Source organism: Lissotriton vulgaris, chromosome 6, assembly GCF_964263255.1.
Source record: "Lissotriton vulgaris chromosome 6, aLisVul1.2, whole genome shotgun sequence".
Classification (NCBI taxonomy): domain Eukaryota; kingdom Metazoa; phylum Chordata; class Amphibia; order Caudata; family Salamandridae; genus Lissotriton; species Lissotriton vulgaris.
In genome coordinates, this window is record NC_141694.1 from 271258769 (window position 1) to 271280211 (window position 21443).

The 21443-nt window shown below is 45.0% G+C and overlaps 1 protein-coding gene across 2 annotated transcripts in view; it reads right to left on the reverse strand.

The window, feature by feature from the left end:
* The window catches only part of GEN1 (GEN1 structure-specific endonuclease), a 246755-nt gene that overhangs the window by 205897 nt on the left and 19415 nt on the right, over positions 1–21443 (reverse strand). For both annotated transcript variants that reach the window (XM_086926301.1, XM_086926299.1), the window contains exons 3-4: positions 15264–15450; positions 4241–4417 (exon numbers count right to left, since the gene is read on the reverse strand). In XM_086926301.1, coding sequence (XP_086782427.1) covers positions 4241–4417; positions 15264–15450 — 364 coding nt within the window. The remainder of the gene's footprint in view (positions 1–4240; positions 4418–15263; positions 15451–21443) is intronic.

The following is a 21443-nucleotide window of genomic DNA, read 5'->3' on the forward strand; positions in this document are numbered from 1 at the left end:
AGAACTAGAACCAAGCGCACATCTGTACTGTTTAAAAGAGATTGTGAAACAAGAGCGGAGGGCTTGTAATAAGTAAAAGTAGATAAAATCCACAGCCAGAAAAATCAATATAATTTTCACTGCTATTATTTTAATCAAACTCAAAGAAGGCTATTAGTTCAACCAAACGTTTTCTGATGAACATTTTTCGTTCTTTGCCTGGGTTTAGTATTTTCATGCTCATAGCTCTGAATCTACTGGTGCAGAATGTAGCTATTAAAGGGGCTGTAGACCACACGTATGAGTACCAAGCGAAAACAGTCTTCCAAAATTATACACTTTAAAATTGACCACCGAAACCTTGAAATGGGGTCCGACTGAGGACAAAAAGAGTTCAGTGTGGCAAAGGCTAGCTCTTAGCAACTGTAAAGTCTGGTTAATACGATAACCAAAGACCAATGCTGGGGGTAAAGGGTCCAATTTAGGATCAAATGTTTATCTCAATCGATCAATGAGCAGGGAAAGGTGCTCAATTTCCCCGGGGGTATCAAACTTGAAGGACATATCTTAAAATGGGCCCACTTCAACCAAAATTCAGTGAGTGGGTGAAGACAGGAAACTATGTTCCAAATGCTTATTAACTTCCAATTTGGGTATAGGATTTACAAACAGGATTGAAAAGCAAGTTCAAATAAGACAGTATGGGCTAAATAGTTTAAATGGTTACAGACTCCACTCGATTGGCCGCAGCCAATAGGACACAATGTGAGAATGTAAGGTTAAGAGAAAAATCATTGTCACCTCAAAGAGGCAGATCACATTCCCTGGGGGTACCAGGAATTCAAGGGTGGGACAAGCATGCTACACTACAGGTCTGGAAAGCATCTCTGCAGCTTTCTTGACCCCAATCACTTGTGGACATTATTGTGGGCTGCAAGGTATTCTGACTTCCAAGTGCTTATTCCTAATGAGGACTTCCACATAGGCTTTCGGGCAGCAAGAATCAACCAGACTGCCAGCTTTCTTAAAAGTTGGAAATCGTCCTCCAATTAGATCAGAAGAAAGTGTATTTTATAATTATCATCTCCTTTCCCCACTTTTACAGGTTCAGGTCTGGCAGGTATAAACAAATTAAGGATTTTGGCATAACCGAACCAGACAGGCCCAGGAAAATTTCCCTGGATGCTAGGCGATGGTTAACACAAACAGTAAAGGATTGAAGATGCCAGAGATCAGTGTGGTGGCCACAAACTGCTTTAATAGGGAAGAGTTGAAGATAATTCTCTCCGACCCTGATCCCCAAATCAATGGGCAACTTTTGTTTTGTGGTTTGAACCAAGAGAAAAAGGACATGTAGATAGTCACGTGCACAAAGGATAAAGGTGGCATATTTACCACCCTTATGCTCGGACCTTCATAAAGAGCTCTTGATGACCACCTATTATTCTGTTCAAGGCCATCTAGTCACAGGCGGAAGTTTGTTTTGAACTGAACTGACAAGCATTCTTTCTCTTTTTGGTCCCCTCAGTCAAGTTCTAAAGGTGTACTGTTTTTTTTTTCATTTCAGCTGAGGTTAGCATTGTAGCCTTCTCTACAGTTTAGATGGATTATTTCAAGACAGAAAACAAATTCAGTAAAAGCTGGCATGTTGTAAACTGAAGGGGACTCCTAATTTGTATGAGAACATTGAAGAGCCCACCTCCAACTGAAGAGTTTGCAATACTACCTTCTAGAAAGAAGTGTCTGGGGCCCCCGCTTGCAGGTGGGATTCCGAGCCAAACACAGCACCGAAACCGCCCTCATCGCAGCTACAGACGACATCCGTACGCTACTGGACAACGGAGAGACAGTTGCCCTCATCCTACTGGACCTCTCCGCCGCCTTCGACACAGTCTGTCATAGCACCCTCATACAACGCCTCAGCAACGTCGGAATACAAGGAAAAGCTTTGGACTGGATCATCTCGTTCCACGCTGGAAGAACCCAGAGAGTCCGCTTCCCCCCTTTCAAATCAGAGGCCACCAAAGTCATCTGCGGCGTACCACAAGGATCATCACTCAGTCCCACCCTCTTCAACGTATACATGAGTCCCCTCGCATCCATCGCACGCCAACACAACCTCAACATCATCTCCTACGCAGACGACACCCAGCTGATCCTCTCCCTCACCAAAGACCCTAACACCGCCAAAACCAATCTACACGAAGGAATGAAAGAAGTAGCCGAATGGATGAAGAACAGCCGCTTAAAACTAAACTCGGACAAAACGGAAGTCCTCATCTTAGGATCATCCCCTTCTGCCTGGGACGACTCATGGTGGCCACCGGCCCTGGGTACAGCACCCATACCCACAGATCACGCACGTAACCTGGGCTTCATCCTGGACTCCTCCCTCTCGATGACCAGACAAGTCAACGCCGTCTCATCTTCATGCTTCAACATCCTACGCATGCTCAAAAAGATCTTCCGTTGGATCCCCACCGAAACAAGAAAGACAGATACCCACGCACTGGTCACTAGCCGACTGGACTATGGGAATACCCTTTACGCCGGAACCAAAGCCAAACTACAGAAAAAACTCCAAAGCATCCAAAACGCCTCAGCCACACTCATACTGGACATCCCCCATCAAGCTCACATTTCCGGTCACCTGAAAGACCTCCACTGGCTCCCCGTCAACAAGAGAATAACGTTCCGTCTCCTCACCCACGCACACAAGGCCCTCCACGACCTAGGACCCGATTGCCTCAACACTCGACTTTACTTCTACACACCCACCCGCCATCTACGATCATCCAATCAAGCCCTCGCCACAATTCCGCGCATCCATAGATCCACCATGGGAGAAAGATCCTTCTCCTACTTGGCGGCCAAGACCTGGAATTCTCTCCCCACTCACCTCCGCTTCACACAGAACCACCTCTCCTACAGAAAGCAGCTGAAAACCTGGATTTTCGATAAGTAAGGCACCCACCCTCCCTCAAGCACCTTGAGACCCTCTGGGTGAGTAGTGCGCTATACAAATTCCTGAACTTGAAGTATATTAATGCCTATCAGCGAGAATACTACAACACACAATCATCTTTCCTTCACCATCTGGGCCTGTACAGATGAGGAGTTATTGTCAGTTTAGGAGACTCTATGCAATAAAAGGGAAGGATACATTTTTCCCCTCGCACAGCACCAGATTGCATAGTACCCCCTAGCACCGTACTATTAAGCCCTCTTTGAGATCATCCGCAAAACATTTCATCTCATTGCACGATGAAATTTAAATACAATTGCTAGAAACATAATGGCTATTTTTAAAACAATGCAATGACCGTCACTATTCTCTGCACATTTTTTATCGTCATGCATTGTTATGTCAGCCCTATGTCGTTTGGTCCTTTGATCATTAGATTGCTGTTTGGACCAGATATATCACAGCATGTCACTTTGCCTTGTTTCTTCAATTTGCAACTTTACTCCACTTGTTTGGTCTATTAGTTAGAACAAGTCTATTTCTGTAGACATAGGCCTGTAGCGGCACTTCTCTTCATCACATTTCTGAGCACCTAAACTATCTAAACTAAGTCACATCAATAAACACAATTTCAAAATTGTTTTCTGTCCCCAGCTATTAACTTCTATCTCTCCAGGACTGAAACTGATTCTAGTAACAGAACAAAGGAGAACAGCACTGCAAACGCCGGGTAATTTTAATGTCTGCATTTCTCCATTGTCTGTGATTATTGAATGCTCAAAGGAGGCCTCAATTAGAAGAAAAAAAACAGTTTTAATGGTTTTCAAATCCTGTGTGCTTGGATCTTTGCCACATGCATTTGAAGTTTGTAATTAAGCTCATTTCCTTCAAAATACCTTGCACACACAGTTCAAAAGGTTCCATGGAGCTGAAATGTTTAACACAATTTACACATTTAGCCTCTTCCATGCTCGTGACGGAACCGTTCCGTCACGAGCCACGGGTGGGCTGTGCGGGTGACGGAACTGTTCCGTCACGGCCCTGCCGCCACGCCTGCGCGGCGTGAATTCCGCGCCTGCGCTAACGTTCTAAAGAACGGGCGGGGCCGTGACGGAACCGTTCCGTCACCAGCACAGCTCACCCGCGAGCCGTGACGGAGCGGTTCCGTCACTAGTATGGAGCCGCCGCGCGGGTGCCCCACCCCCTTAGCGCTGCGGCGGAATAGCCGCCGCAGCGAAGGGGTTAAATCAATCAGTTGCTGATAGACACCTTGAGATTTAGTGGAACCCACCTCACCTTAACATTCATTGTGAAATTCCTGTACACTGTACAGGCACCATAGAGGAAGACGTCCCCGTCATTAGTGATGCATCCATCAACATAGCCACAGGCATTTAGGTAAGCACACATGGCTTCAGCTTCACCGGCCGCTTGCACCCAAGGGATCCCCAGACACTCCAGCAAGCACAGACACTATAGGAGAAGAGACAAGGAAAAAGGCAGCAATTTGAGTGAACAGTGACCCATCTGAAAATTAGGGAAAACCATAACATAATAGAAATCCGCAGTAACCTGTAATATTAGTGTTTCAGAACACAAAATGACCAAATAAAATGTTATATTATATATATCTGGTGTGATCAAGAGCACTTTGATGCTTGAAACGCGTCATCCTTGAAAGGTTGCAAGAATAAAATCATTGCCTTGACTGAAGCCGTGGGGTCCGTCTCTTCATTTCGCCAAGGTGAAGGTTGTGAAGAAGTTTGCTGATATATATATATATATACATATTCATTCATATTCACTGAAAAAACAAAGATTAAAGTAATTTTATAGTTCATCGACATGTTCAGTTGTAAACTATAAAAACCACTGAAATTCATCAGTTATAGTTCGTTATCTCAAGTAACTATAACTTGTGCCCTAAGGTAACTATTACTCATGCTCCGCCATGTACAGTGATATTATCAATGACCTCAAAGAAGGGGTCTTGGATGATGTAACATGTAGGGTAATAGCAGTGCATGGAGAACGTGCAATCTTTAGTTACCTTAGGGCACAAGTTATAGTAACTTGAGATAACTAACAAGAACTGGTGAATTTCAGTTGTTTTTAGAGTTTATAACGGAAAGTTTCACCTAGGTATAACATTACTTTAACATTTGTTTTTTCCACTGATTTCAAAGGATCTGTTTAATGTAAAGTAATATTTAATTAGCATACGCTAATTCAATCCCCCCCTCAGTGCGCAAGGCCACTGACAATGCGTGGCGCGGGTTGGCTGCAGGGCCTGCAGCCAGACTCCTGAATGCAGCCAACCCCATGCTGAGCATGGCTGCTTCTCTGATTTCTATTACCACGAGGCACCGAAAGAATAATTACCAAAATCCAAGGCCCTCTTCAGTTTACAGAGTATGCCATTCACAGGCAATTAACTTAGCTGCCAGACTGAGCTCGTTGCTATGGTGACCAGTGTGTCATAAATTGTATTTCTGCAGCACAGCAAAGCAGCATCAAACATGAAGACTGCTGTGCGACATAGATCCCCTGAAGATGATTGAAATCAACCACAGCAAAGAACAAGCACCCGTACATCTGATTAAACTAATATACTTGATGCTCCATGATCAGTATTGTTGTTCAATGCACATCCTCATAAAAATAGATAAAATTTACAACGAGCATGAACTAGGTAATCAGATGTAACTAGGGCGGATGGCGTTTATGTTCAATAAACTTGTGAGACAGGGGTTGCATTGGTTTTAGATCTTAAAGGTACACAAGCAACGAGGGGGGGGTTAGGAGCTCAAATACACAAGCAACGAGGGGGTGAGGAGCGCACGCACACAAGGAACGAGAGGGGAGTAGGTGAGGAGGTGAGGAGCTCACGTACACAAGACGGAAAACAAAGACGACAGCCACGAGTTTACCTTAAATGCAAAAACAGGAGCATACATACCAGGCAAAGAAGGAAAACTGACACGACAACAACGAGCCACGCAATGACGGAAAACAAAGACGACAACAAAAAAACAAGATGGAAAGAAGCCACGGAGACGACAATCGCGCAGCCCACTCCTGCAAAAGACGCTTTCAAAAAGACCAAAACATGGCGAGAAAAAAAAAGAGAAAAAAATTACTGCATGACGTTGTAAAAGGGGCGGAATGAGAAAAAAATCACCGGAACGCCCACGAATCTGCTCCGAGAATTACGGTCAGATTTCTCTTCCAATGGCTAGCCTCCATTTATGGAGCTAGCCAATGGAAGAGAGAGGCGGGTGAAAGGCCCTCACTAAAAATCAAAAGATTTCGCCTGCGCGAACACTGCTGCGCAGTGGATGCCAGGCGAAACCTAAAAATTACTCTTGTATCCAGGCCGACGTGTGCCGGGAGCAGGGGGAGGGGTCTTACTGTGACTCAAATCACATTGTAACTAAGCTCTATCAGACCGCTCAGGACCAGAGTCTAATGAAAGGGACACAACAAAACACAACCAGATAAGTAAGCCACCTGGCCAGCCTACACTCATCACACTAGTGGAAGCCCGGACTTCCGCATGAGAGACGGTCGAATCAAGCCGCACTTAGGCCCATGGGCCACCAGTCACCAGCATCATTCTCACTGCTGGCTGCATCTTGGTGGCCCTCATGTCTAGTGCTCTCTCCAGTCAAGTACATCCTGCTGTTTGTAGTTTACTCATGAAGAATCAATGAGATGATGGCTCTTTCAGAGTGTGGGGGCTTGGCACACCCTCATTTTTGCAGCATGTGCATTAACACACTAGGCTTTCAGTATGAGATACTGTACCGAAAGCACGAGGCATGTTTTTTTTCATTTTTTTTTATTTTCAGATGCACAATCCACTGGTAAGGTTTTGTCAGGCTGCTTATACATCTCAAGCCTTCTGAACACTTTCTCATGAGAGGGCGGGTACATAAACTCACATCTCCTGTTCAGGTATCACAGTCTAATATAACCCAGCAGTCCATATTTGTAAAAATAGAAAGGTCTGTTTTCATGATGTCAAAAATAAAAAACTTTTTAGAAAAGCAGTATGAAAACAGAAAGTAGATTAAGGAACTACTAACTCCCCTTGAATTTAAAACTATCCCACTTGAACTATACAGTTCATCTTTAATGATTGTAAATGGCATGTCTGAATTATAAATAATGATGTTTGGCAAACTTCAGCTGCTTGCGGTTGTAAGAGCCAAGCTGTCCGTATCCCATGAAATAGCATGGCATTTATTTATTTTTTTCGACAGAAAACGAATTTATTGCATGATTTGTTAAAACCCTTGCAATGGTCTACAATAGCAGAAATTCACTACAATATACAAAACAAATGATTGGTAAAAGAGACCTTGCAATTCTATTAAAAAGACATAAGTCAGAAATGGGGGAAGGTCTGGGAGGCTTGGAATCGGTACCGTGGCGATGTTTGTACGCCCCCGATACGTCAGGAAGAAGTGGAGGCGCTGTTGTAGAGGATTCTAGGACTCTAGTAAATATCCCGGATTTCATGCCCTTATGTGGTTATATCAAATCATGCCCTTATACAGGCATAAGAATCATACCCATATTAAGACATAGCCAATGCAGTCCAAATACGGCAAGGCTACTCCCGTAGACTCCTAGAAAGCACAACGCGTTCTTAAACAAACCAAGCCTCCAGCAGCCCGGGAATTCCCCCTGCTTCTGTATTGATTTGTCCTAGAACTCCTGGAGTCGTGAAAGAACTGCGAGTTCTTAGTGACGTCTTATGTCCAAACTTACGTCAAACTCGGCACCTTCCAGGTATAAATATACCAGCATCAGCCTTAAGTAACACACAGTGGTTTGGAGCAGATCGGCTATCTACTTGCCCGACGCCCTGCTGATGCGAGTGCCGAAGGAAGCCGACCCTCCCTGCTGACGCACTGAGAGAGACGCTGTCTTTTCTCCTGCCGAGGAATCCAGCTCCAGTGTTTCCCTGTCACCCTTGCGGGTTGCTGGGAGATTGAGTCCTGAGAAAAAGATACAAGACCTCCTTATTTCTATAACCAAGGTACGGAGCTGATTAGACCCACAGAGAATTCTTGATTCAGATTCTTGGCAAAAACTGTAACTCATCTACTCCTTCCCTGTACTAGGCTTAGGTTAGGTACACCGGGGTAGGCGTATCTTAGAAACACCAGTTGAGTACGTTTTTTAGTCATTATTTTATCGTTGTATGTATTTTATCCATTTTAAGTATCTTATGGCTTAGAAACCATATAAATGCTTTTACAGTATTATTTCATAATACTCATTTTACTGTACGCACTTTACTTTATGACAAGTATTGCAATTGTGGCAATTCACGTCTCTTGCATGAGAAAGAAGACTGCACAATAAATACCCTTTTTATTGAAAACGCCCGTCTCTCTAATTCTCTGCACTCCTGGTGAAACTAAGCATGCAAGATTAACTGAGTGAAATAGCTATCTATTGTTTCCACGACTCTGGAGATATACTCCTTATTCTGGGGGAGCAAAGTTGTCATGTTTATGCGGTTGTCAGAAACTAATCCCTTCTTGTCTATTCGAGAAAGTTAACACCTTGTTTACTCGAGAAAGTTTCTAGTGACCTCTAAGCTAGCTGGCATTTCATAATTAAGTCTAACATATTCAATAGAGACCTAGTCAACCTCAGTCCTACGTCTACACTGTTGTTTATGTTATTCCAATGCGCAGATCCTATTGGGAATATAGGAACTACACTACAACGCATGCGTCCCCTTGATCCATTATCTATATTTTGTATCTATTATCTTGAATGTAGGGAAATGTAACTATGGAAAATGTGAGAGCTGTTAATGTCACCTGATGTCTTTCTTTGTTGCTTTGTTAATAAAAAGATTCTTAAAACATAAGTCATTCTGACATGCAGAACATTATTTCGATGCACTAACAGTGACATGCAGTAAGTTGTGCCAGTTAAAAAAAGAAAACAGCAGTCACAAATAGGCAGAGTGGTTCAAGTCCTAGGCTGACTAGCCTATACATCTCACATCCCCTAACTTTTTATGTCGAGCCTAAGGCATTGCTTTAGCAATGCTTGTTGGCGAGATTATAGTAGGCGACCTAAAAAGTCTAACAAAACTGCGGACCGGACACAGTGCATGTGAGCACAACCACGAGCTTGTGCGCGCGCGCCGCACTCCACCTCTGCTGCCACTTCAGCTCACCAAGCTGCACACCCCCTCACCCGCCAATGTCCCTCACACCCTTCTTTTGATCGGATGCGCGTGCACATCGCCAGCCAAAACACGCACCACCATTTGTCTGTGCCTCAGCATCAGACTTCAAAGGCTGCCGCACCCCCGCCCCCGCTGCCACAGCAATGCCTAGAGCTTGTTTTTTTTGGCATCCATTTTGCGTGGAAGCCGTGTTTTGTTTGGCGTTCTCTGCACCTTTCTTGGTTTTTTTTCTGGACGAAAGTGAAAGCCTACTGTGCTTGTTTGCAGCAGCTTTGCTCCTCAAATGCTGTTGCTGTGTTGCCATCTCTCTAGGGACACTCAGCTTGAAAAGACTCGACTTGCTAGCTTCAATGCTATGCTTTGCCTCTAGACACGTTGATCCATCGCAGACTGTGCTTACTCTGCCCCTCCTGATTCTGAAACTGACCAACGCAGTCACTACGAAGTCTCTTCTCTCTGTCTTATGATGTCTGGCCTGCCACCATTTACTTCGGGCCCTCACCCTCACACCTCCTCACCCTCACGCCCTCACACATCCTCACTCACCTTCACCCTCACCCTCACACCCCCTCATCCTCACACACCCTCACTCACCCTCTCACCCTCACTCACCCTCTCACCCTCACATCCTCTCAACCTCACACCCTCACATCCCCTCACCCACCTCCTCACCCTCACTCACCTCCTCACTCACCCTCTCACCTTCACACACCATTTCACCCTCACACCCCCTCAGACCCTCACACACCCCCTCACCCACACCCCCCTCAGATACACTCTTACCTCACACCCTTCACACTCCCTCAACCCACACACCCTCTCACCCTCACACCCCCTCACCCTCACAACCCCACCCCCTCCCCCTCACCCCCCTCACACGCCCCAACACACCCTCACCTCCCCTCCGCCCCTCATCCTCACCCTCCCTCACTCACCCTCTGACACCCTCACACACCCTCACATCCCCTCACCCTCACAACCCCTCACCCTCACACACCCCTCACCCACCCTCTCACCCCCACCCACCCTCCCTCACCATCACACGCCCTCACCCTCACACCCCCTTACTCTCACACCCCTCACCCTCACAGCCGCTCACCCTCACTTCCCCTCTCACCCACACACACCCTCTCATCCCCACATCCCCTCACCCCCTCTCACCCTCACCCCCCTCTCACCCTCACACACCCTCTCACACACCCTCACACTCACAACCCCACACCCTCCCCCTCACACACACTCACACCCCTCACCCTCACACCCCCCACACACCCTCACTCCCCCTCACACACCCTCACAACCTCTCACCCACACTCCCCCTCACACCCTCACTCACCCTTAAACACCCTCACTCACACACCCTCACCCTCACACACCCTCACCCTCACACACCCTCAACCACCCTCACCAGCATAGCATAACAAAACATAGCATAGCATAACAAAACATAGCATAACAAAACATAGCAAACACAACAAAACATAGCATTGCAAAGAATAGCAAAGCATAGCATAGCATAACAAAACACAACAAAACATACCATAGCATAACAACCCACAACATAGCATAACAAAACAAAGCTTAGCATAGCATAACAAAGCATAGCATAGCAAAACAAAGCATAGCATAATAAAACACAACAAAACATAGCATAGCATAATAAAACACAACAGAGCATAGCATAACAAAACACAACAAAACATAGCATAGCATAACAAAACATAGCATAGGATAGCAAAACTAAACATAGCAAAACTAAACATAGCATAAAAGAACAAAGCATAGGATAGCAAAACAAAACATAGCATAGCATAACAAAACAACACATAGCTTAACAAAACATAGCAAAACGCAACAAAACATAGCATAGCTTAACAAAACACAACAAAACATAGCAAAACAAAACAAAACATAGGATAACAAAATAAAACATAGCATAGCATACAGCATCACTCCGTACCACCACAGCATCACTCAGGGGCACCACAACATCACTATGCGCTGCCACAGCATCACTCGTTCGCCATCACAACATCACTCACCGCCACCACAGCATCAATCTGTGCAACCATTCAACAACAACTGGTTCAAAAATTTCTCTCAATGTTTCAAGCTTTATTACAAATGTAACAAAAAGATGTTAATATTTCACTTCTGTTCTTGGATTTTCGTCACAATAAAATACACTGAACATAATCTTCCCAAAACGTTATTTACAAAAGTTTAAGCTATTTCCATTATAAATTACAATAACTTTTATTTAAGTATTAATTAATGAAAAAAAATTAAAAGCCATTGTTATTTGTAATATCAATACATGTAAGTCACGTAAATACAACACATATTGCATTACAAATGCTATAGGTGTCACATTTGCAAAAGTTATAACTTTTCAAAAACAAAACATATATAAAAAATGTGTCATTTACAATACCAATAGCTCAAACTTTCCTAATGGAAGACCTATTGCATTGCAACTGCTTGTTTAAGAAGCGAACCATAAACCTGACCAAGGCAGAGTTGAGTGCAGTTTATGAAGGGTCGAAACAGGCCAGGACTGCTCCTCTGCAGGATCTAACGCCCTTCTCAATCCAGCCCATTCGCAATTCGGTTCTCCTATCTTCTAAAAGATTAGGGCACAAGCATAGCACATGAATGGTGTCTTTCCTATGATGGTCACAGAGCCGACACATTTCCTCAGCCCCCTCTGTTTTCCATTTTGGGAGATGGCAGGTCATAGAAAGCACCCCCATTCTCAGCCTCAGGAACTGGAGCTTAATACACGAATTGAAGGTGGTCGTTAGATAGCTCTGAGGTGTCAGCTGTAAGTAGATTCGTAGGGTCATCCACCCATGGCTCTGTGCCGAGAGACTGGCACTGTTTTCTGCTGAAGAGAGTAGTTTCGCGCTTAGTTTTACTAGACTCTTGAATTAGTTTTGGCTTACATTTAGGACACAGAGGTTGCTCAGACCAAGAGAGCTAAGGCCGCAGGACAGGTAGTGGTGCCCCGCTGGCCACCAACTTGTGTTCAGCTGGGTCCATAGATAGTGGGCCAGACAGCCTTCCTTAGCCGCCCTGAGCTTATGGCAGCTTATTAAGAAAGTCGCCATGTGGCCCAATGACTGCCTGCAGATGCCAAATTCCAACCTGATTTGTGCCGGTGACATGTAGGAGGGTAGCTGGAAGATTGTTGTATAGATTTTTGCGACTGATTTATCCAGTTGCTCACTATCACGCCCTTTCAGAACCTCGCACCCATAAGTGAGGGTAGGGATGACCTTTACCTGGGCTGCCTGGAGGGTTGGGGCGAATGTTGGCCCATTTAATTTTTTGTGGATGGAGCTAAGTGCGAAAGACAACACAATTCCTTTCTTTTTTAGCACTCCCAGCTGGTTTGCGTATCTGTCGTTGTTATTAAAAATGACATCCAGATACTTGTGGCATCTGGTTGCTTCAATTCTTTCCTGATTTAGGAACCATGCTGGATTTTTGGGCCCAGATGAACGGACCGCAAGGATGTTGGTTTTCTTGTTGTTTATTTGTAGCCCTTTCCTGTTAGAATATATTGCAGTCGATCCAGGAGGCATTGTAAGCCTATCGTAGCATGAGTAAGAAGGACCAGGTCGTCGGAATACAGTAGATTGGATCGGCGGAGGCTGCCCAGTTTGGGTGGGTGCGAACTGACCAGATCGAGGGCTGTTGAAAGATCAGACAGGAATAGATTGATAAGCGTAGGAGATAGGACACACCCCTGCTTAAGGCCTTGAGATGTTGGAATTGGTCGTGATAGTAGGGACAGTTTCTGCCACAGCTTCTTCCTGTTGACACTGTCAAAGGCCGATTTATAGTAGATGTACCCCATATAAATGGGGCTATGGCTGGATTCCGCCTGGTTGATCAAGAAAGAGAGTGTGATAAGATTGACCATTGTCCCGGTGTTACTTATGAATCCAGTTTGATTTGGTGGAATAATTGAACTTGCATCAGCCCATGATCGTAGACAGTTCATTAATATACCAGCGAAATACTTCGCTTCATTGTGGGATTAAGGTGACCAAGCAGTAACACCCCGGAGATTTTTTATCGCCGCCTTTAAAAATCGGAGCGTGGATCGATCCTCGCCATGAAGCCTGATTGGTGCATTTTTCTAAGATGGAAAGGTAAAGCGGGTCTAGCTTAGTGGCCCAAAAGGCTGGATCCTCCTTGAAGAGGGCTGGTGGGATGCCACTTGGGCCAGGGGCCCCGTCCTTGCGCCCCTTTTCAATCTGATTTTGTATTGTTGTCGCTGTGAAGGAGTGCCTGATATCTGACTTGTCGTAGGACAAAAGTTGAACCTCCAGAACCATGCTGCCCACAATGTCATTGGTCTGTTTATAATTCTGATCAGACTGTGGGGGATCGTTAAAATGATTATGTAAAGAGACGTACCTCTCTGACTCTAGCATGTTAGCCAAAGCAACTTTGGGGGACCTGCCCCATAGGCAATTTATGGTACGCCAGAACCTCACGGAATTACTGGTCCTTAAATCGAATCGTAATTTGGCCCAGAAGATGTTCCAGGAGTTCCTTCGATCTTCTCATTTGGCCACCATCAGATGTCTATGTGCTCTCTTATTTTTGTTATAATAGTTCGATCCATTGGCATCGTTTTCAATTTCTGCCACAGCCGCTTTATGCTTCATTTAGCGACCCATATTGCAGAAGGAGCTAGTTGCTTAGACCCATTCACTTGTGCACACTGTATCGGTGTTGCAAACCTGACTGCTAGAATATCCGTGAACATAGACCAATCCACAATTTGGTCATCCCATGACCCTGGGATATTCACAATTGTTTGCTTTGCTTCTGTCGTTAGGAGCTGAAGAGTAAATAGCATGGAATATAATATTACGCTCCTTGGATATCGTGCACTAAAGTTACAGCACATGCTTTACACACATTATATATAGCAATGGGTGCCAAGAAATTCAGGAGTGAGCACAGGTAGAGAGGCTAATAATATGATTTTGACATATGTATGTCACTCATAAGTACACTGAAACAATGGAAAAGTCGCACATCAGCATCTTGAAGCTTGACAGCTACGCACAGGAAATTATTTCAATTCTATAGCTCGTATCTCAACAACATGGCATTTAGGGGGCCTCACTTTGCCATGAATGACATTTACACAACAAAATACATGAAAAATACACCACCACACTTTTGTGAGCTTCCCCAATTTTATGGGTAAGATTTGCAATTGCAATGTTATCCAAGCATGTGGACACTGCAAGGTAGTTAAGGACATCGGTGGAGTAGGGCTCTTGACTTCACCTCAAGCCCTGTTCCTCAGCCTGCTCAAAAACTTGGACCGCTCCCTAGATAATATTCTTAAAAAGGAGACAGCACACACGGAATTTATTAAAGGCTTGGTGTCCTGTTTAGGAGGACAGATCATCTGCACAAACAAAAAGCAAATCAATATAGTTTTATTTTGCATAGTTAAAGGAATAAACCAGTAGGTATAGCACCATCCTACTCATTGGCTGGTCAAAAGATCACTGGAAAACAACTCTCACTTACTAAAGTACTTCAAGAGATATTAGAACACTTGTTAAAGTTACTTTCTTCTCTGACAGTGCATCCGTTTCATTCAACACATTATCCATTTATAAATAATTTGCGGTTTTGATGTTTTTGCTTATTAAACATGTTATTACTACTACAGCACATTATCAATTTGCTACTGTTGATGTTTGTTACTTGCAATTTATGGAGCACACTTGACAATCTGCAATCTTTCTAGCTCTGATACAGGCATGAGCTAACACACAACATCTTGCTATAACATACAGAATTAGATGCAGTGTATACAACAAAACAATGCACATCATTAAAGACAGTCATATCTTTAGAACAAAATTATATCTGGAACTGGAGTGGACAGAATGGAGGAAATACAGAAGCAAAGAGAGGAGAGCTGATAAACTTCTGGAAAGTAAGCAAACAAGCGAAAATAGTGTAGACTGCAGCAAGATGGAAAAATTACGTTGGTTACACAAGGTGCTCCTCCAGACAATGTTGATCTGAAAAGTAGAAACATCTCACGTGACTAACCTCTTTTAGAATTGACATGAAATAGGATCTTCCTGGTCTAGTAGACTCACTGGTCTCAGTTAAACCGAACCTCATCTCATTCCTCATCTTCATCGTTTCCGCTTTGAGCTTGGGAGCTTCCCCTTCCATGACGAAGACTAGTTTCACACCCATTAAAGTTAAAGTGGAGATTCTAAAAAACAGATTCCTGTGGAACAAAACAAGAATGACACATGGACTTCCTACTTGAATATACTGAGAAAATCGAAGGTGTGTTTTAATGTAAATGAGTGGTATGCTGAAAAGGAAATCTAGACTCTGCGATAGCTTACCAATGGGTGCACAGGCCTGACTGTCTCAGAACTAAACAATACCTGGCTAAACAATCCTTCACAAGGCTCGTGACTATAACACAAACTGAAGCATGTTAGCTATTTAGTGAGTAAAGATGTAAAGCTTATTATTTAAAGGATACATTTACCATATTGTTTCCATCTATATTTTATCACCATTTTATTAGACATCACAGGACCGGAAACCCAAAACATGTTCAAGTTCAAACCTAGTATTCTACAATTAGTCACACAATGTGGCTGACTTCCACTTAAATGTCAAATCTCCCCAGAATGCATTAGTCGTCCAATAATGGTGTCAAGTACTTGGCACCAACTTTATACTTTCTTCTTATGGTTCCCACTAAAACCTACAAGATTGGCGACACTAGGAATGCCTGAAAAGCCACAGAAGAAATGTTACATTATGAAGAAGTGTTTTACTTATTGAAGAGTGGTGAAGGAAAAAAAGGAGCAACTCGGGTGTGTGGGGGCTGTGGTGAAGTCAAAGTGAAAGAGAAAGAGGGTGGAGCCTTAATAAATCATCCAATACATTTGTTGTTACAGTGTCTCTTTATTGGCATCTAGCGTCGTTTCCAGCAGTGATACTTTCAGTGTACTTCTCTTATAGCCAAGTATGGCACTTCATCACCAGCCTTTTCCAGAAGGTCGTGTTTTCGCTCATCTGCGGAACTGAAACTCCTGTCTTAGTGAGGGTATTTTACAACTCCTGTGCGTCATGTTTCCACTAGGTATATTTTAGATTTCTCCTATTTATAGTATTTTGGCAGATACAAGATCTTTGTCTGTACCATATCCTTGTGATTCACCCTTTCGGGGGTTCTAACTCCCTTAACTCTATTTTCTTCTTTGACCCGGGCTGCGTGGATCTGAACTACTCCTTATCTTCTCTTTGCTCTTTTGACAGACACCTGCAGTATTTCATTCCTCTATTCCACACCGCGTAACATCACAACTGTGGAGTCTCACATCCCTCTCAAGAACAGTTTTTGTGACTTCAAAAAGCAGCATCTTTGTATCCCTTCTTCAACGGACTCCTGAGGCATTTTGAAGAGGCTCTACCAAGCAATTCTTTAACTGCCCACTTGGATCTCATTCCTCAGCATTTACTGGAATACTCAGTATCTTGAGGTTGTTGGCCTTTGGATGTTCTCCAACTGGCCCATTCTTTGTATGATCTGGAACTGGTATCACAATGCCTCACTATCTCTGCCTGCATGCTTGTAAGTTCGTTCTGTAGCTGCTCTGTTTCTTAGTGGGAGGACAATACACTTGACTCTAATGCATCACGATTTTCTCCAGATCCATCACAATTCCTTGTAATGGTACCAATCCCAAGCAAGACTCCGGGATTTTAATGAGTCCTGTGGTGTGTACACAGTCATAGAACAAATGTTTCTTTGCCAGTCAGATAGTGTGTGACGTGTTCTTAACTTTGAGGATGTACTGCTGATTAAGGAGACAGCACAAGGGCCTAAGAAGTGCAATCTGACTATAGATATGAAAATAAAAATAGAACGTGTAATAGACTAATCAGAATATAGACTCCTTTTTCAAAAATAGCCCGCCATATAAATTAAGCAGCCAAACAAAGAGATAGCCAATCAGGTTTTACTTGTTTCAAATTTGATCACACTCAGCCTGCAAGCACTGAGCGGTCAGAGTTTTATTTATGTTTTTTCTCTTCTAGAATTTTTAGGTCTCGGCTTCGAGACCTATTGCAGCCGAGTTGCTCCTCAAGGGACACAGAGCGGTGCACAAGCCGACCAGGCTTTGTGGACGCGCTTAGCAGGCCGGCCGAAGGCAGCACAGATACAGAGACAGACGCGCAAACGCAAAAAAACACACACACACACACCCTCCCTCCCTTTCACTCCCGCACCCCCCCCACCCCCACTCACCGGGCTCTTTCCCTCCGCAGTGGGGCAGTCACGGCAGCAGGTAGACTCGGTGTCTTCTCCCGGCGATCTTCAGCTGATGTGCACGCTCACGCTGCGTCTCGTGCGCGCCCACCACGCTGTTTCGTGCCCGTTTTTGTTGCTCTTCTTTTTTAGCAGTCTCGTTTTAGCTCACCCTTCACCTTTTGCACCGTGTCTTTCCCTTCATCTCCTTTCTCCTACGTTTATCTTTCCGGTGTTCCTGCATTATACTAATCCCCTCGCCCCGCCTGCGTCCACACAACAGAACCCCCTCCTGTGCGCCGTCGCACGGCCACGCGCATTCCATGTCCTGCACCCGCTGTTCAAACAAATGTATTTGAAGAAAGACTTGGTGAACAATAATATACTGACAATCGCATAGCATTCAATTATGACCAGCACCTTGAACTGCGAGTTAACAGGGCATGTGTTAGCACTGCTTGCCGCCACCTTTGAGATGACACAGCTCTAGCAGTGATAGTTGAATACAGAATTATTCACTTGTGCCGAGAGGCAGTAGCACCTTCATGGTGTTGATCCGAACCCAGGCTGCTTGAAGAACGCCATGCCTCCGAGCTCGGGCTGTCAGCAGCACTGCGGAGGCTCGCCTTCCCGCGCCGGCAGGCTGTGATTTACTCCACTGGAGGAGCCCGTCTCTCCTCTGCTCCTGTTGTAGTCCTGTTTTGAGGCACGTGGAGGCAGGAGTGCAGCCGGTGGCCCCAACTTACCAGTGCTCGTTATCTGCTGCGGAGGGAGGCGCTTTTATAGGCACTCTCCCTGCGCGCTCGGCCTGCAGTCTCCTGCAAAAGCGCCCTCCGGGGCAGGCACAAAAGAGCAGATGCATACACCCCGTTTATTTAAAAGCTGATGAAAGGGGACAGCTCTTGTCGATGCTGTCAATCAAAGACGAAATAGAAAAGATGCATTCATGCTGGAACATGCCAAGGTCCTTTCTTTGAGTGTGTCACCGCGCCACAAACTCCCTCTTTTGCTTTACGTGAGTTGTTTGTGAAGGACACCCAGACACTCATAAAACTGACTAATTGCAGGCATCTCTGGATGTAACGCACCAAGCCTACTACAGAAGACAAACTTTCCCCTCCCTCCTTCCTTTTCTCCCACTCATTTCTTTCTCTTTTAATGTTTCCAACTTTCTTTCCTTCCATCTCCCTTCTTTCCCTCCTCCTTTGCCTTATGTTCTTCCTTCCATTCTCCTTCTTTCATCCTTTTAATTCCCATTTTCTTTCTACATTCCCGCCTTCCTTCCCTCACTCTTCCTGGCATAATTTCCTCTCTCCCTATTTGTATCCTTTCTTCAGTACTTATTTCGCTTGCTACCTTCTTCCATCATATTTGACTTTACTCCTTTAACTCATTCTGTCCCTTTCATCCTTCATGTGTGCCCCCTTCTTTTCTACCACCTTGTGATTCTTTACCCTCGTTTTTTCCTTGCTGTTTTTTACCCCATTGCCTCACTCCTTCCTTGCATATCTCCTTCCTTGAGTCCTTCAATTCTTCCTTAAATCCATATCTTCTTTCCGTCTTCCCTCCTTTCTTGCACATCCAGTATTTTATTTCAGCTCGTTCTTTATTTTTAGGTCTCGGCAGCGAGACCTATTGTTGTTAAAATGCCTCCCAAGGGAGACAGACAGGTGCACGAGCCGCTTAGGGTATGTGGACGCGCTTTGCAGAGTGTGAGTGTAGAGTAGTGAGTGCAGAGTGAGTGTGCAGAGAAGTGAGTGCAGAGTAGTGAGTGCAGAGTAGGGATTGCAGAGTAGTGAGAGCAGAGTAGTGAGTGCAGAGTAGTGAGTGCAGAGTAGTGAATGCAGAGTAGTGAGTGCAGAGTAGTGAGTGCAGAGTGTGAGTGCAGAGTGTGAGTGCAGAGTGTGAATGCAGAGTGCAGAGTAGTGAGTGCAGAGTGCAGAGTAGTTAGTGCAGTGTAGTCAGTGCAGAGTAGTGAGTGCAGAGTGCAGAGTAGTGAGTGCAGAGTGCAGAGTAGTGAGTGCAGAGTAGTGAGTGCAGAGTAATGAGAACAGAGTGCAGAGTAGTGAGTACAGAGTGCAGAGTAGTGAGTGCAGAGTAGTGAGTGCAGAGTGTAGAGTAGTGAGTGCAGAGTAGTGAGTGCAGAGTAGTGAGTGCAGAGTGGTGAGTGCAGAGTAGTGAGTGCAGAGTGCAGAGTAGTGAGTGCAGAGTGCAGAGTAGTGAGTGCAGAGTAGTGAGTGCAGAGTGCAGAGTAGTGAGTACAGAGTAGTGAGTGCAGAGTAGTGAGTGCAGAGTGTAGAGTAGTGAGTGCAGACTAGTGAGTGCAGAGTAGTGAGTGCAGAGTAGTGAGTGCAGAGTGCAGAGTAGTGAGTGCAGAGTAGTGAGTGCAGAGTGCAGAATAGTGAGAGCAGAGTAGTGAGTGCAGAGTAGTGAGTGCAGAATAGTGAGTGCAGAGTAGTGAGTGCAGAGTAGTGAGTGCAGAGTGCAGAATAGTGAGTACAGAGTAGTGAGTGCAGAGTAGTGAATGCAGAATAGTGAGTGTAGAGTATTGAGTGCAGAGTAGTGAGTGCAGAGTGCAGAGTAGTGAGTGCAGAGTAGTGAGTGCAGAGTAGTGAGTGCAGAGTAGTGTGTGCTGAGTAGTGTGTGCTGAGTAGTGTGTGCAGAGTAGTGTGTGCAGAGTAGTGAGTGCAGAGTGCAGAGTAGTGAGTACAGAGTGCAGAGTAGTGAGTGCAGAGTAGTGAGTGCAGAGTGTAGAGTAGTGAGTGCAGAGTGTAGAGTAGTGAGTGTATAGTAGTGAGTGCAGAGTAGTGAGTGCAGAGTAGTGAGTACAGAGTGCAGAGTACTGAGTGCAGAGTAGTGAGTGCAGAGTAGTGAGTGCAGAGTGTAGAGTAGTGAGTGTATAGTAGTGAGTGCAGAGTAGTGAGTGCAGAGTAGTGAGTGCAGAGTAGTGAGTGCAGAGTAGTGAGTGCAGAGTAGTGAGTGCAGAGTAGTGAGTGCAGAGTAGTGATTGCAGAGTAGGGATTGCAGAGTAGTGAGAGCAGAGTAGTGAGTGCAAAGTAGTGAATGCAGAGTAGTGAGTGCAGAGTAGTGAGTGCACAGTAGTGAGAGCAGAGTAGTGAGAGCAGAGTGTGAGTGCAGAGTGCAGAGTAGTGAGTGCAGAGTAGTGAGTGCAGAGTAGTGAGTGCAGAGTGCAGAGTAGTGAGTGCAGAGTAGTGAGTGCAGAGTGCAGAGTAGTGAGTACAGAGTAGTGAGTGCAGAGTGCAGAGTAGAGAGTGCAGAGTAGAGAGTGCAGAGTAGTGAGTAGTGAGTGCAGAGTAGTGTGTGCAGAGTAGTGTGTGCTGAGTAGTGTGTGCAGAGTAGTGTGTGCAGAGTAGTGTGTGCAGAGTAGTGAGTGCAGAGTAGTGAGTACAGAGTGCAGAGTAGTGAGTGCAGAGTAGAGAGTGCAGAGTAGTGAGTGCAGAGTGTAGAGTAGTGAGTGCAGAGTGTAGAGTAGTGAGTGTATAGTAGTGAGTGCAGAGTGCAGAGTAGTGAGCACAGAGTGCAGAGTAGTGAGTGCAGAGTAGTGAGTGCAGAGTGTAGAGTAGTGAGTGCAGAGTGTATAGTAGTGAGTGCAGAGTAGTGAGTGCAGAGTGCAGAGTAGTGAGTACAGAGTGCAGAGTAGTGAGTGCAGAGTAGTGAGTGCAGAGTGTAGAGTAGTGAGTGCAGAGTGTAGAGTAGTGAGTGTATAGTAGTGAGTGGAGAGTAGTGAGTGCAGAGTAGTGAGTGCAGAGTAGTGAGTGCAGAGTAGTGAGTGCAGAGTGGTGAGTGCAGAGTAGTGAGTGCAGAGTAGTGAGTGCAGAGTAGTGAGTGCATAGTAGTGATTGCAGAGTAGTGATTGCAGAGTAGGGATTGCAGAGTAGTGAGAGCAGAGTAGTGAGTGCAAAGTAGTGAATGCAGAGTAGTGAGTG